Raw genomic sequence first — 15,641 nt, 5'->3', positions numbered from 1 at the left:
TTTCTGTTTGGATGTTTTTTTATACGATCAACAGCTGCTGGTATATTCATGCCAGGTACTTAAACCCTGAAAGTCTCGTCGGTCAGCCAGCAAGCACTGGAGGGTGTTTTTTCTTCTTTTTTTTTTTTTAATGGCGTTCTCTGCGACAGATTTGAATTTGTAGTAAGCTACAGCTGCTGGTAGATTTAGGCCAGGTTTGGAAGTTCTAGTCTGCTCTCCAGCCAAGCAGTGCAGGCTTCTAGTTCATTATCTTTACTGGTGGTTTCTCTGTGACAGACCTGCAGTTGGCAGTGACTACCCATCTGTTCCAGTTCACACTGAACTCCGCTATTCGGGTCAGGCCTGTACGTCTGAGGATTTCTTATTGTCAGTCAGAGCTAAGGTGGTTTTCCTGTTCCTGTAATTCCAATTCATTGTGTGAGGGCTCTCTGTGCCTCTGGTTTTCTGACTGACAATGTAATTGCCCCAGTTTATGTGGTAGAACAGGTTCAGGAGTTGTACTACAATTTGTTCCCATACCAAAAAGGGGACATTCATCCAATTTTGGATTGCAAAGTTTTGATTGTCTTCATTTGACTACAGAAATTCCACATGAAATCCTCCATATATTGACTCCTTGCCTAGGAGACATTTTAACTTCTGTGAACTTCCCATATGGGTAGCTAAGATGGTAAAAAAATGTCGCAATCACTATGGTATGGGCAGAGTGACCCCAAACTTATTAAAAAACTGAAGATATGTAAATATGAATGTGCGATTGCCTCAGGAAAGGGGTGTATCTGATTATACATCCGAATACTGCTGCATACAGTCTGTGTTCCTACATGTGACAAGCAAATAATAGTGCTGCACAGTATAGGACAAATTAAACTATAAATGAACTTTTTATAATACCACAAATTGTATATCCAAAAAATGTGCAAGCCCACAATTATAAAATAAGTCATTCAATTATCACTATTTGTGTCCATTATTATTTTCTTTCACTTGTGCCATAAATACTGTATCCATTCTATAATACATTTGTGAATCACTCCAACTTGTATTGTGCAAAGCCCATCATCAACATTCTAATATTCTCACCTTGTGGTTTGGCCCAATAAAAATTAGGCCTTTTGCGCTTTCCATTTAAACAGGGTATAATATACCAGAAGTGTTATTCCCTTCTGCTGTATATGGATGTCATTCAGTCCACCTCCATCCACAGGGATCCTTCAGCAGTTGTATATAGGAAGCTCAAAGAAAGATATATAGTGCTCTCTGTATGTATTTAAGATTTTTATTAAAAATAAAGCCCCTAATTAAAAACTTAACCTAAATGCAATTTACTGGTGCACATTAGATTACATGCAAGTACATTAGAAATGACTCACACAAAATGGCAGCTTGTACACTTCCTGTTTGCAGTCTGATGTCATAGACTTCTCCTAATGTGTTGCTTCACAGTCATGTGACTTCCTCCAGGGATATCCCCTATGTATGGGCTCCTGTTTATGGAAGGCTCTGTCAGACAATGTGGCTTTGGCTGTCCAGAATTTGCAGTGGTTGAGGTGAATCCTGAACTTTAAATTGTTGCTGGAACCAACTCATCAGTTGCAGTATCTATGTCTAGTCCTGGGCTCTGCTCAGGCCAGTATGTTTCTTCCATGGGTGAAACTGCAGGCTCTCTGTTCAGTTTGAGATTTCCAGTCCAGGAGTCCTTAAACTCTCTGCTTTTGCATGAGAGTCGTGATGTTAGCCTTCTTTGTGGAAGTTTTAATTTGCCCAGTTTCATTCCAGGACTCTACAATGCGACATTCTGTCATTATGGGAAATTTGTGTCAATTCGGTCCATGGACAAATCAATTAATTTGCAACTGAGGACCAGATTGTTCTTGGCCTGGTGGCTCAGGAAGCTAGCTTTGGTATCATGGAAGTCCCTTCTCATCTTTTGAAAGATCGTTGACAGATGCTTTTGAGCTGGGAAGGAGTCCTGGGCACCCTGTAAGTGGTGGAGTCTGTTCTTGCTATCAGTATCTTGGAACTTCAGATGGTTTGTTTGTCTCTGCAGTGTTGGACCGCCGGTTGGAAGTTCATCCTGTCCAAATAGAGTAGACAATGCTATGGTGTTGGAGTACATCAAGCTTCAAAAATGAACTAGAAGTGTAATTGCAACAAGGCAGCTAATTCAGGTCCTGTCATGGGCAAGTCCCACCTCTTCCGCCAGATGTAGACAATTACCAGGAAAACTTTGTTAGCCAACAGGACCTGGACCCAATGGAGTAGACCCTACACCAGAGGGTGTTCAAGGATATGTGTCGCAAGTGGGTTATGGTCAATCTGGACCTCCAAATTCAACAACTGGACAGTTTTGTCTGTCTGTAAAGGTATCCTCTAGCAAAAGTGTTGAATGTTTTGGTGGCTCAGTGGGATCAGTACAGCCTCAGCTGCGCCATTCCTCCTCTGAAACCCCTACATTGTCTGCTTTGCAGAATCCAGATGGAGGGCATTTTAGTGACCCTCATTGCTCCATAATGCCATAATTTTCCAGCCTGCTTCATGGTTGCTGAACCAGTATCGGCTCTCAGCACTTTCAAGGGTCTGGTATATGCCCAGTTTATCTTGTTTCAGAGCCTATTGGCTTTTCACTCCATTTGATTCTGAAGGATCTAAATCTGGTTCTCTCTGCACTTTTAGAAACTGCTGTTTTAAGCTAATTGGAGGCTTGTTTTTTGTTTTATTTTCTCTCCCTATATCCCTCGCTCCCTCTCTCTCCCTAAATTGTCTGGATGGGACCCTTGTCATAAGACTATTCTACGTGGCTCTTAAATTAATCGAACATAAATGGTTGTTCCCCACCCCCAGATAGCTGAGTGGAAGACTCAAGTAAGTTATCACTCCGGTAAAGTTAATATCTCGGCACAGAAAATGCTCCTGTTAATTTGAAAAAATATGGAATCACTGGCTAAGCAGTACCTGGTTTAGCTCCATTTCGTCTTAATGTAGATGGGTTATTCTCTCTGATTCAGGGGCTTGCACCCACTCCTAAAGTTCTATTGTCAAAACACTAATTTTTATTGTAAGCATGTACGAACATACAGTGTGCAGGTTAATGGGAAACATTTGTATATACAAGGGATGCACCAATACCAGATTAAGACTCAAGTACAAGTACCCATGCTTACTTCAAGTACTCGCCGGTTCAATTACCAATACCCATTTTTAGTGTCGTGACAGTTTTTTAGACAAACGAAAAATGATCATTTCTTTATAATTACTGTAACTATAACTCAAGACCGTATGAAACAAAACCTTTTTATTTTTCAAATGTCACAGAACATGTTTAAATGATTATATATATATAAATAACATGTAAACACCACATGTTCACAACTAACCTATAAAGTGCAATACAGAAGTACACAAAGGAACATGTAAAAGAACTCATCACCATGTAGAGGAACATAGCTCTATCTGCACCCAAGCTGACGCCACTTCCGGTATTGGTGCATTTGCAAATGCTTAGTAATGGTACCACCCCGGTACATACCTGTAATACAAGGAATTATCGTTGCAGTAAAAATGTCATCTGCCAACTATTGGGACAAATCAGTGTTATCAGTATGATTATGGGATAAGTATAAATCCTTATGCACCAATTGTATTGATATCACTATATGGCCATTGATGTTGGTTTTGTGAGTTTTTGGTTGCGCACAAGTTGTGCATGAGTGTGGAAAAACATAATAAAAAGGATCTGATTTAAAAAAAAAAAAAAAAAATTGGATGGGTTTCAAGCGGAAAAGGTCTGTTTCAGCTACTGTCTCTTTCAGGAAGTATGTTTCTCCTTTGCAATCCTGGATGGACCCTTCAATACTTCCACAATGAAGGACACTCGTCGGACTTGTCTAACCTGCATCTAAAGAGTAACAACTGGAATGTGATTGGCAGATGACCAAACCTTATCCTTCCTGCAGTTCTTAAAACGTATCCCCTGGGTCTTATCTGTCAATACCAAAATGATAGCAGGCCACCCTATAACAAATAAGTGTCAGGATTTACTTTATTTCAACTCCCTTTTTGCATTAATGTTGCTAGACATTATAATCTGCGGATGACAGAAAATATTTAAAACTGTACAAAGTGTCTTGTACATGATTCTTCAAGCACTTTGAAAGTAAACAAGTATATGCAATTTCCCTGCCCGTCGGCATTAGAAGCATGTTCAGCAGTGGCACCTGCTTGTCCCTCATTCCATTGCTGGTGTTATGTCAGTGATCTCATAGTGTTGGTATTTCTGTTTGATGATGTCATGTGCATTCTACAAATGGCTTGCTAAATGTAAATGAGTGCCCTCCACAGCAGTATACAGTATAGTACTGCCTTGTTCCTTGTATTAACATTATTCTGGTACTGTGAAAGCAATACATTCTCCTTGTGGCTACGTATGACTACAGTAATAATAAAAGGGAGTATTTCTGCAGTTTAGACTTCCAAAAACACACATTGCTTCTCAGCATACAGCTGGATGTGTGAACATTGCAGGAGTTCACTCAATTTGTTGCTTTGGCCTGGCCACAGCACTTACTTGTTTGTTGTATTCCTTGTGTTCTTGTGCTTCTCCACCCTTAATTCTGGGAACAATGAATGAATATTTATTTTATGTAATTAGACTCACATGTGCCAATCCCCATGCCTTTTTCAAACACAATATCCTTCTTTAAGGTTGACCTGGCAGGCCTTGCATTTACAATGACTTGTTTTTTTTTTTGTTTAGGTGGAGACTAACACAACGCTGGTAGAACGGCTGAACAAGTGCCAGCAGGAGAATGAGGATCTCAAAGCTCGAATGGCGAATCACATAGCAATCTCAAGGTAAAAGCGTCATCTGATTTGTAGTGCATAGTAGCTGAATAATCTCAGTTAATTTTACTTTATCTGTTCAGTGGATTCTAGTTAGTGTTACTAAACCCACAACAGTAAAATCAGTCTGCATATGCAGTAAAGCATGCTTGTTCTACTTGCTGTGGAACCTAAGGGTTCAATCCTCTGCATTGTGTTAAAAGGATGTTTGATCCTGTCCTTTTTTTTTTTTTTTTTTTATATATGTTATATCTTTATTATTTTTTTTATATACAACCCCATATTAAACCAGTGACATACAGTATAAAAATCCATATTTAATTTCCACCCCCCTTCTCGTATCTTCTTGGTCCTATCCTCCTTGTTCTTCTTTTATTAATCTCTCTCACTATTACCCCTCTCTTTCTTTATCCGTTATCTTCCTTTTTGTTTCCAAATCCTTGTTTGTTTTCCTTTTTTTTTCCCTATACTCCAGCCACTTCTAAAAATCTCCTTGTTTTTTAAAACTATACCATCCTTCCCAAGTCTACTTGAATTTCCCATTTTATCTTCATCTATATCAGGGGTGTCCAAACTTTTTTCAAAGAGGGCCAGATTGGATGAAGTGAACATGGTGGAGGGCCGAACATTTTTCCGAACATTCTTTGAACCATTACAATTAAATGCAAATAAATTATTTTATGCCAAGTTAATTGCAAACAACATACTTTTCATTTCATAACATTAAGATCAACTGACAGCTGAGTTTTCACAATGTATTGAAAATAAATTAAAAAAAAACTTACCTGCACTAATGAAAAAGGTAGCTGGAGCTGAAGTCTCTGCTCGGCAGCCGGGAGGGGAAGAGAAACACACTTCACGCTGGAAGCCCGGCCCTGACGGCACCGCCCTCTGTCGCTGCCAGCGCGGTGCAGTCACGCATGCGCACTGCTCTCAAGCAGAAGATTGTCTGCCACAGAAGGGAGGGCCGTGCGACAGCCGCATTTACACAGACCAGGGAGAATGCGCCGCAGTCAGGCATGCGCACTGCCCTCTGCTCTCAAGCAGAAGACTGTCTGCCATAGAAGGGAGGGTCGTGGGAGGGCCACATTACACAGACCAGGGAGGGCTGTTGGAGGGCCGTATGAAACCGACCCCCGGGCCGTAAATGGCTCGCGGGCCGGACTTTGGACATGCCTGATCTATATGATACAATTCTTCCATTCTATATATATATTCCACCCTGTCCATCCAATCTCTCTTATTTTTGGGGGTTCTAATGTTTGCCAATATTTAGGAATCAGACCTTTTGGCTGCATTTAAAATATGAAACAAAATCGGATTTTTATATTGCTTCACCGAAAGCTCTGATTTATAAAATAGGCAAGCCCACAAGTCCATCGGTATACTAATCTTCTGGATCTCTTGTATGCATTGCATTATCTCCCTCCAAAACTCATGTATTTTGGGACAGTCCCACTAGATGTGTGCCATTGTTCCCTTACTCCCACATCCTCTCCAGCACTGAGATTAAATGTCTGTCCTTAATGTATGCATCATGTTGGGTGTAATATACCATCCTACTAGGCACTTATAATTCATTTCAACTATATTCACATTCACCCCCTCATGTGTTAAACTAAACATTTTATTTTTTTGTTGCTCATTCAATTTTGTTCCAAATTCCACTTCCCACATGTCCAAAAATGTTGGGGATGTTAATCCCTCTATTTCAGTAAGTATTCTATATATCCTTGAGGTACTACGTTTCTTTATTCCATTTATACTTAGCAATTGCTTAAATGGATACATTTCATCCTCATTCCTTAGTCGTTGTGGAAGCTTTGCAACAAAATGTCTTATTGACAGTATTGCCACTCATCCAGCGTGGAAAATATTTCCTTTTTACTCTTCAACTCGTGTAACGAACATAATACTCCTCTATCCACAATATCTTTTAAACTTGCATTTTTATCTAATATCCATTTCCCTGAAATATTGTCATTTCCGGGCGGGAAAAATCTAGTTCCCGCCAACGGGATTGACAGTGAATTGAATTTCCATTCCTTCTGCTTGTGTATTTCCCAAATCCCAAATCCTAAATACATTCTGTGTCAAAGTGCTTGTGTCCTCATCCCAAGTGAGAAATTCCTGTGGTATCCAAATAAACTTTTCTAATGGTGCCTTACTACGTGCACCTTCCATTCTTACCTAACTTCTCTACTTTATATTGTGTATCCAATCCACAATTCGTGATAATAGCACCGAATTATAATACCTCCTAAAATCTGGCATATTTAATCCCCCTTTTTTTTATTACAGCACAAAACTTCATACTTAACTCTTGTTTTTTTGTTAGTCCACACATATCTAAGTATCATTTTTTTGAGAACCTTGAAGAAAGATCCGGGAAGGTATATTGGAATCGTATTAAATTTATATAACACTTTTGGTACTATAATCTTCACTATGTTTATCTGACCTATCCAAGACAGTTTTCCCATAGACCTTTTCCTCTGTTCATCTTTTACCTCATTTAGTAATGGGATATAATTTGCCTGATACAGATTTTTTATATGTGATGTTAATTTTATTCCCAAGTACTTTAATTCTTTTTCTCTCCATTTTAAAGGGGGGCTCTTTTTGTAGAATTTTTTCTCAGCCTTTGGAACGTTTATATTTAATATCCCACTTTTTGAGGGGTTAAATTTCAAGTTGGCTCCCCATATTTTTTCATTAGGTTCGGTGATGTTAATCTGGGATTTTTGATATAAAACAGCATATGCTGCCACTTTTTGTTTAACATCCCCTGTCCACATTCCCCAAATATCTACACTATTTCTAACAGTTGCTAATAGCAGTTCCGTGGAGGTAACAAACTGCAATGGGGACAGGGGACATCCCTGTTTTGTACTGCTTTTTCAGCATCTACTGCCAGAATAATTCCCGGTTCCTCTCAATTCCTTTCATTCTTTTGTAGGCTAAGCATTTTTCTTAAACCATTTATCCTTTCCCTCTCTACCCGGTATAAATCCCACTTGGTCTAAATGTATCCCGTCAGACACCAGCTCTTTCATCCTGGTGGCTAGTACCTTCGAATATCATTTTGTATCAGTATTCAGCAAAGATATGGGTCTATAGCTGGGACACTGAGACTAATCTTTCCCCTCCTTGGGTATTACTGTTATATATGCCTGTAACAATTCCTCCCTCATCTTTGTCTCCTCTCCTAGTGCGTTCATATATGAACTTAGTTTAGGGGCTAAATTTTCTTTAAACTTCTTATAGTATCTTCCAGTAAACCCATCAGGTCCGGGACTCCTTCCTACATCTCTACTTTTTAATGCCAAGTTGGCTTCTATTAATATTGGATTATCCAAAGCTGCTAGTCTAGTTTTATCTAATCTAGGTACACCGGCTTTGTTTAGTTAAGTCTGCCTCCTTTTCTTCCTCTCTTCCTCAGTCTTTCTGGTTCTTCTCTTCTATTCCATATAAACCTATAGTGCCTCTGGAATATATTAGTGGTATGAGTGGTTGAATATACCATTTCACCTTTTTTGTTTTTTATTTCATCTATACAATTTCTTAATTTTTTTTTCTTTCAACTTCTTCATCAGACATTTCCCTGGTTTATTCCCCCACCGATATCTTTCCTTCAAAACCCCATTAAAAATCTTCCTTGTTTCTTGTTCCAGAGATTCCTTTAACTCTTCTCTTTTTAATATCTTTTGTTGTAATTCTATAGTTATTTTCTTTTTATGCAGTTGTTCCAGCTGATATAGTTCTTCTGTTAATGTCCTAATTCTTTTTCCCTGTTCGTTTTTTTTTTTTATCCCCGCCCCTATTGCGATCAGTATACCCCTAATATAGGCTTTATGTGCTTCCCATATAATAGCAATAGAAACCTCCTCGGGTTTGTTTATCTCAAAGGTCTATTTCCTGCTTTACTTTTATTTCTGCTTCCTGGTTTTGTAATATGGACTCTTTTAAACGCCACAAATTTATTCCGTTCTGTTCCATTCCAAACTGTAGTCTTATTGTGATAGGGGCATGGTCTGATATAGACATTAATTCTATGTTTGTTTTCATCAGAGACTCCAAGGGGTTTATTTACTAAAGCTGGAAAGTCCAAAATCAGACTCCCTTCTGCATAAACCAATCAGCTTCTAACCTCAGCTTGTTCAATGAAGCTTTGGCAATGAAACTTGGAAGCTGATTGGTTTCTATGCAGAAGGGAGTCTGATTTTGGACTCTCCAGCTTTAGTAAATAAACCCCCAAGAGTCTATGTTCAGTCAATATATAATCTAGTGTTGAATATATCCTATGCGCTGTAGAGAAGAAGGTATAGTCTTTTTCCTTTGGGTGTTTAACCCTCCAGGCATCCATCAATTGACATTGATGTAACTTTTTTTTTTTTTATATATATTCTTTAGGCTCCTATCTCCTTCTCTCCACATGCATGTTGAGGCATCCATCTCTGGGTCCATGCAAAAATTAAAATCACCTGCCACAATCATACTACCCCTTTTAAAGTTTATACCTCCCCTCCCCTCCCTTCCTCTCCTCCCCTCCCTTCCTCTCCTCCCCTCCCTTCATCTCCTCCCCTCCCTCTCCTCCCTTCCCTCCTCTCCTCCCCTCCCTCTCCTCCCCTCCCTTCCTCTCCTCCCCTCCCCTCTCCTCTCTACTCCCCTCTCCTCTTCTCTCCTCTCCCCTCTACTCTCTCCTCCCCTCCCCTCTCCTCTCCCCTCTCCCTTCTCCCCTCTCCTCTCCCCTCTCCCTTCTCCCCTCCCCTCTCCTCTCCCCTCTCCCTTCTCCCCTCCCCCCTCCCTTCTCCCCTCCCCCCTCCCTTCTCCCCTCCCCCCTCCCTTCTCCCCTCCCCCCTCCCTTCTCCCCTCTCCCCTCCCCTCTCCCCTCCCCTCTCCCCTCCCCTCTCCTCTCCCCTCCCCTCTCCTCTCCCCTCTCCTTTCCTCTCTCCTCTCCTCTCTCCTCTCCTCTCCTCTCCCCTCCCCTCCCCTCCCCTCCCCTCCCCTCTCCCCTCCCCTCCCCTCTCCCCTCCCCTCTCCCCTCCTCTCCCCTCCTCTCCCCTCCTCTCCCCTCCCCTCCCCTCCTTTCCCCTCCCCTCCTTTCCCCTCCCCTCCTTTCCCCTCCCCTCCTCTCCTTCCTTTCCCCTCCCCTCCTCTCCTTCCTTTCCCCTCCCCTCCTCCTTCCTTCCTTCCCTCCCCTCCCCTCCTCTCCTTCCCTCCCCTCCCCTCCTCTCCTTCCCTCCCCTCCCCTCCCCTCCTCTCCTTCCCTCCCCTCCCCTCCTCTCCTTCCCTCCCCTCCCCTCCTCTCCTTCCTTCCCTCCCCTCCCCTCCTCTCCTTCCTTCCCTCCCCTCCCCTCCTCTCCTTCCCTCCCCTCCCCTCCTCTCCTTCCTTCCCTCCCTCCCTCTCTCCCTCTCTCCCTCTCTCCCTCTCTCTTCCTTTCCCTCCCTCCTCTCCTCCCTCTCCTCCCTCCCTCCCTCCCTCCCTCCTCTCCTCCCTCCCTCCTCTCCTCCCTCCCTCCCTCTTCCCCTCCCTCCTCTCTTCCCTCCATAAACCCCCCTGACCTATTTTTGGTCCTTGAATCGACTGTGGCCCACAGCCACAGTTGATTCCTTCATCTGGGTAATGCTTTAAACACACATGCTCACTCAAACCTTGATCTCCCATATTAGGTCTGATAGCTAGCATCATAATAGGCCTCCCTACTACCCACCGTGGTGCTCCCCCCTTCTACCCATACCTGCCCAACCTTCTTTCTAACCATTCTCTTACCTGTCTAACCATCCTTCTTTCTTAGAGAGAAGGACAGAAAAAAAAAAAGAATAAAAAAACACAAGGGAAGGGGGAAGGAGACCCCCAGTCTGGATCCTCCCAAGTGCCTATCTTTTTTTAGAGACTCTTTGCCAGTTCTCCTCCCACCCATTAATTTTAAAGTTTTCACAAAAGTCACTTAGTTCTTCTGGGAATCTCAGGACTGCCGATTTCCCATCTTTCCATCCAATCAAGCAAGCTATTTCTGCTTTTGTGGGCATTGTGAATTTACTTCTTGCTCCTCCATGCTTCTTTTCCCCCCCTCTCTCTGACTTTGTCTTTAGAGGCATCGGAAGGACACCAGCTGAAAAATTTCAGTCTCCCATGACCTCTAAAATTACTCTCTTCTCCTTGACTTTCTATAGTTGGCTTCTGTGAACTTTTCTCTTGTAGAGGCATGAATTTTTTTTTATCGTACTTGTATTTAAGTTTGACTGGGGGGTTTTCCCTCCCCCTCCTCTAACAGAGCTACTCTTCATTTCCTCAGGCTTACGGGAAATGATGCTGTTAGATGCAGATTTATATTTCAATCTGAATCCTTGGTACACTGTCCCATCCTCCTCTTGGCCTCTAAGACCCCCCCAAGACACTGATATTATTTCTTTTTTCCACACAGCCTTCACAGTACCATACAAGGGCTCAGTTTGGGTGTTTAACACCTCCCCCGGCAACTCACCCTCTCCTGAGTACTGTACCCGTTGCCACCATAAAAAGTTCTTATTTACTTTCCAGGTTGAGCTTACTGACTTTTAGAGTTGGGGGGGCTCGTCTCAGCCCAGGTGGTCCTTCTCCCAAGGACACTGCTTTTTAGCTGGCTCCACTAAGCTCTCCCCTCGCTTCTCGCACCGCAAACAATCGCCGCTCACACTCTCCTCCCAGCAGAGCCTCTGCCACAACAGCTCAAAGGTACAAGCTTAAGGTCCATTGGGAAAGGTGCAGCGGAGCTCCATCTACCTGGTTCCTACTCTCATCTCCCAGGCTTCGCTGTCCAGTCACCTGACCTATCATTCGGGTCCTCCTGGTCTTTTTCCACCTCCTTCCGGGTCCTTCCTCTGATAGCAGGCGGCTGAACTGGTACTACCCGCCTGCACGGCTCTCTCCACTCGCCAGTGCCACCACCACACCTGACTTTCCACACCCAGGACTCCCGGGCCTTGGGAGCAAGCTGCACATGCGCAGCTTGGTGTATATTGCTAGAGTGTTTTTTTGGGGTTCTTTTGTTTGTTTTTCTTGGGAGAGTGTATGTGATCACCACTGTCCAGACAGAGGGTCAGGGGTCCTGCAGCTTCAAAGGACAATCAGGGGAGAATGAGAACTCCTCCTACAAGCTTTTACCAGTGCTCTGCTGGGCACTGACAGTAGTCACAAGACTGCTGATGAGAAAAGGTATTTAACCGTTTATATTTTACTAAAATAAATGCATTTCCATGTTCTGTGGGAGACCAGATATAGTGAATGCAGGGTCCTGGGTTTAGTAACACTTTAAGTGCAAGATCTTCAATGTAGAGTCCAAGTTGAGTTATAATGGATGTGATTTACATACTATTTTTCTTGGCATCTTTGGTGTGTTTATAGTGAGTTGGTATTGCAGAAATTTTAGTAATCTATTAATATTTTTGCAAGGACTTGAAAAATTGAGAAAGCAGCGTTATATGAGAAGAATTTTTGTAACTACTCCTGGAACTGGGTGATTGTATCGCCCAGTTATTTCCCCACTTGTGAAGAACCCAAACGCTTTATATTGTGACGTTTGCCTGTAAGATCTACTCCTTTTACTTTCTGATATAAATGGGGAGGGACCAGTAGCATTTCACAGGCCACATGTTACAGACTATACAAGTTGCTTAAAGAAAAACTCTAAGCATAGAAATATTGGTGCTGTCATCCTCCCCCCTAGCTATATTTCGTAGACATTGTCACTGACCTTGAATGATTATGCGTATTTTGGATGTTCCTATACTTCACTGCTTGTTCCAGTTCAGTGGCTCACTACATAGTGACATAAGGATGAGGTTAGCCATAGAGATTGCTTCATCAAAAACAATCCATGGTTGGCTGTGTCTGTATTGGTTTCACTATAACAGCCAACTATACCACTATGACAAAAGACAATATAACAGATTTACAGGTTTGTCATCCAGCTGTCATCCTTTTGTCTATTTATATTAGTACACAAAATTGACTTACAAATTTTGCCATTATAGGCAGCTGTCTACGGAGCAGGAGGTTCTGCAGCGATCTCTAGAGAAAGAGTCCAAAGCGAACAAGCGGCTCTCGATGGAAAATGAAGAACTCCTATGGAAGTTGCACAATGGTGACCTATGCAGTCCTAAAAAATTGTCTCCATCCTCCCCTGGAATCCCATTTCACCCATCACGGAACTCGGGCACCTTTTCCAGCCCAACAGTGTCACCCAGATGACACCCCTACAGTGGTTAGACTTCACCGAAACATTTCAGGACATAGCGGTGAGATTGCTTTGGATATGTACAGTGGAAAATAAAAGCTATATTAGCTATCTAACCATTACACATGACTGGAATTTGGGAGAAGGCTTCTTCAACCTACTGGAAATGAAGGGGCAACTTGTTCTTGTTGCTCTTTTACCTAAAGAGAAGACTTTGGACTGGGAAATGAATACCTGTATAGACATTGTTGCACAAAGCACTTACCTAGCAAGATACAGCCGTTTCTTGCGTTTTTGCCTTTTTTCACCTACAGCGAGTGTATAGGGAAAAAAGCTCAGGGCTTGTAGATAAAAGATCACAAACTTTCTAGTTTCTTTATCACCTGTAATTTTTTTTCTCCTGTTGGATGGGGTGGTTGTAAAGTGAATGAGATGGATGGTAACACACCTGAATTGTGTGCCTCATGCTGCCTGTGTTTTTGTTTTGTTAGGGTTTTTTTTTTCTGTCTTTTGTACAGGACTATATTCATGAAACATGTCTGTATTTAAAAAAAAAATGTGTTACTGCTTTAGGAATTCAGCACAATACATGGTTGCCTATTCCTGTTGTGAACCTCTTTATGGAAGCATCAGAACACTATCTAGTAAGTTTTTCGGGCCTTCATGTTGTGCCCCTGTGACTGTCTTGGTCTTTAAAATGTAGAAATGGTGTGAGTTTGAGTCTGTTAAATAGACACTCTGCACTTCTACTGTGCTGAACATCTGCTACATAACGCTGTTACTTTTCGGGTCTATGCAAAAGACATCGCATGGTGTATTTGTAACATTGTCTGTATCAAGCTTGTGTCTTTGCAGAAGTTAGTTATCAGTTCATTTATCAGGGTTGAATTGACATCTTAAAAGGTACATACATCAAAAGACCATATATAAGGGGAACTGCCACTAACAGGATAATTTAATAACTGCAGTGATGTGCAATAACTCCCAGCAACCAATTGGATTCAGTTTACTGGAGTTAACCAGTAAAAGGTTAAATCTGGCTGCTGTCGATCAATAGTTAATTTGCACGATACATAATTAAATAAGTCTTTATTTGCCTTACAATAAGGTCAACTTTATCACAGACTGGAGTATAAAGAAGGAGAAAGGCTTGAATACGGTTTAATGCGGCTCATCTCTTCTTCAGCAAACAGAAGTCCTGCAGGAACTGTCAGATGACTTGTGTAATGGTTTTACCTCCTGTTGACCTGGCTATTGCAGTGTGGTTTAGTTTAAATTGTTTGCAGAGTTTCCAAAAAATAATTTCCAAAGAGTTTTATTACCCAGCAAAAATTGGTTTTCTGTTAATTTTCGTTTTGTGTTCACTTCTTAGGCATTGAAGTCCTGCTCATACTGCCACTGGGCTTTCTGGGTAAGACGGTCCAGGGCTGTCACCAATTTGTATTGGTTTGTACCCCTGTTCCGTCTTTCTTATCATAGGACTTTGATGTTGTCACTGATAGGACAAATATGGGCACAGGATAAATTTTGTGTTTTTGTTTTATCTGTTTTTTCATCTGCATCATTCAAATGTGTGTAGCTTCTAGCAAACTTGGATGTAAAAAGAAATAATAAAGCTGTAGTTGCTTGGTTTGTAATGATGGAAATATATTCTGACATGTAATAAGAGAATAAATTTATTGGTGCAGTAATTTACTTCATACAGTTCTGTTGAGTCATTTTTCTTGTGCATTGTTATCCTCTGCTTCAGATGATGTACAGTGGTCCAATTTTTAGTACATAGAAAATTCAGGAGAGAAAAGAAGGGGCTCGTCATTGTTGAATTATTTTTAAAGGTGCATACTCCAGAGCAGACATCTTGGTGAATCACTGGCTTGAAACCAGCAGCAGCTGGAGTGAAGATAAAGATATGTCAGCAACCATAGTTCCTATATTTCTCTTCTGACAGGTCCTCTTCAAAAATACCTTCAGAATTGTTTTAAATATTGACCATTACAGCCTTGATCATCTACAAGAATAGACATAGAGGTGCCTATACGGATATTGTGAGTGCTCACCATTCCCTGGGATCTCGTCCACAGGAGAATCATGTCACCCTTTGCACAATGGAAGCTGGGGGAAAGGTATGTAAATAATTTATCCCCCACCCCACCTCCCACAGGTGTCTTTTGAAATGAGTATGATGATTTTCAGTAAAGGGGAGGGTCCTTTTTTAAAGAGAAGTCCAGTTTACCCAGAAAAAGCAAATTCTTCATCAGATTCTTTGCAATGGATTCTCAGCTAGCAGAGCAGAAGGGGTTTAAAGCACAGTGCTCAACAGCAGTGCTTACCAGGGTGGAAAGACCATTTAAATAATTCCTTTCTGGCAACAATGCAGAACTGAATAGAATGTAGGCAAACCCATTGGGAGATCTCTAAATTTAGCAGTGAGGATCTAACATCATCAATGATTTAAGTAGATATTGCTACCACATAACCACCATTTCTTGTATACAAAGAGTTTAATTTTAAGCTGCTAGAGATGTACTTCAAACTTGCTGTCATAGGCAAACAAAAATCTATTTTCACCCACCCTGTAAT

At 41.7% G+C, this 15,641-nt stretch overlaps 1 protein-coding gene across 3 annotated transcripts in view; it reads left to right on the top strand.

Annotated features, from left to right (window-relative positions):
* Positions 1-14,761, top strand: part of MTUS1 (microtubule associated scaffold protein 1) — a 289,384-nt gene extending 274,623 nt beyond the window's left edge. For all 3 annotated transcript variants that reach the window (XM_089669556.1, XM_089669557.1, XM_089669558.1), the window contains 2 exons: positions 4,757-4,854; positions 12,859-14,761. In XM_089669556.1, coding sequence (XP_089525682.1) covers positions 4,757-4,854; positions 12,859-13,075 — 315 coding nt within the window. In that variant the 3' untranslated portion in view covers positions 13,076-14,761. The remainder of the gene's footprint in view (positions 1-4,756; positions 4,855-12,858) is intronic.
* Positions 14,762-15,641: the final 880 nt, after the last annotated feature.

This window comes from Staurois parvus, unplaced genomic scaffold (genome assembly GCF_062004578.1).
Source record: "Staurois parvus isolate SC_StPar_1 unplaced genomic scaffold, SC_StPar_1.0 ptg000080l, whole genome shotgun sequence".
NCBI classification, from domain to species: Eukaryota; Metazoa; Chordata; class Amphibia; order Anura; family Ranidae; genus Staurois; species Staurois parvus.
Note: the sequence above shows the minus strand (reverse complement) of the source record. Positions and strands in the feature narration are given on the sequence as shown.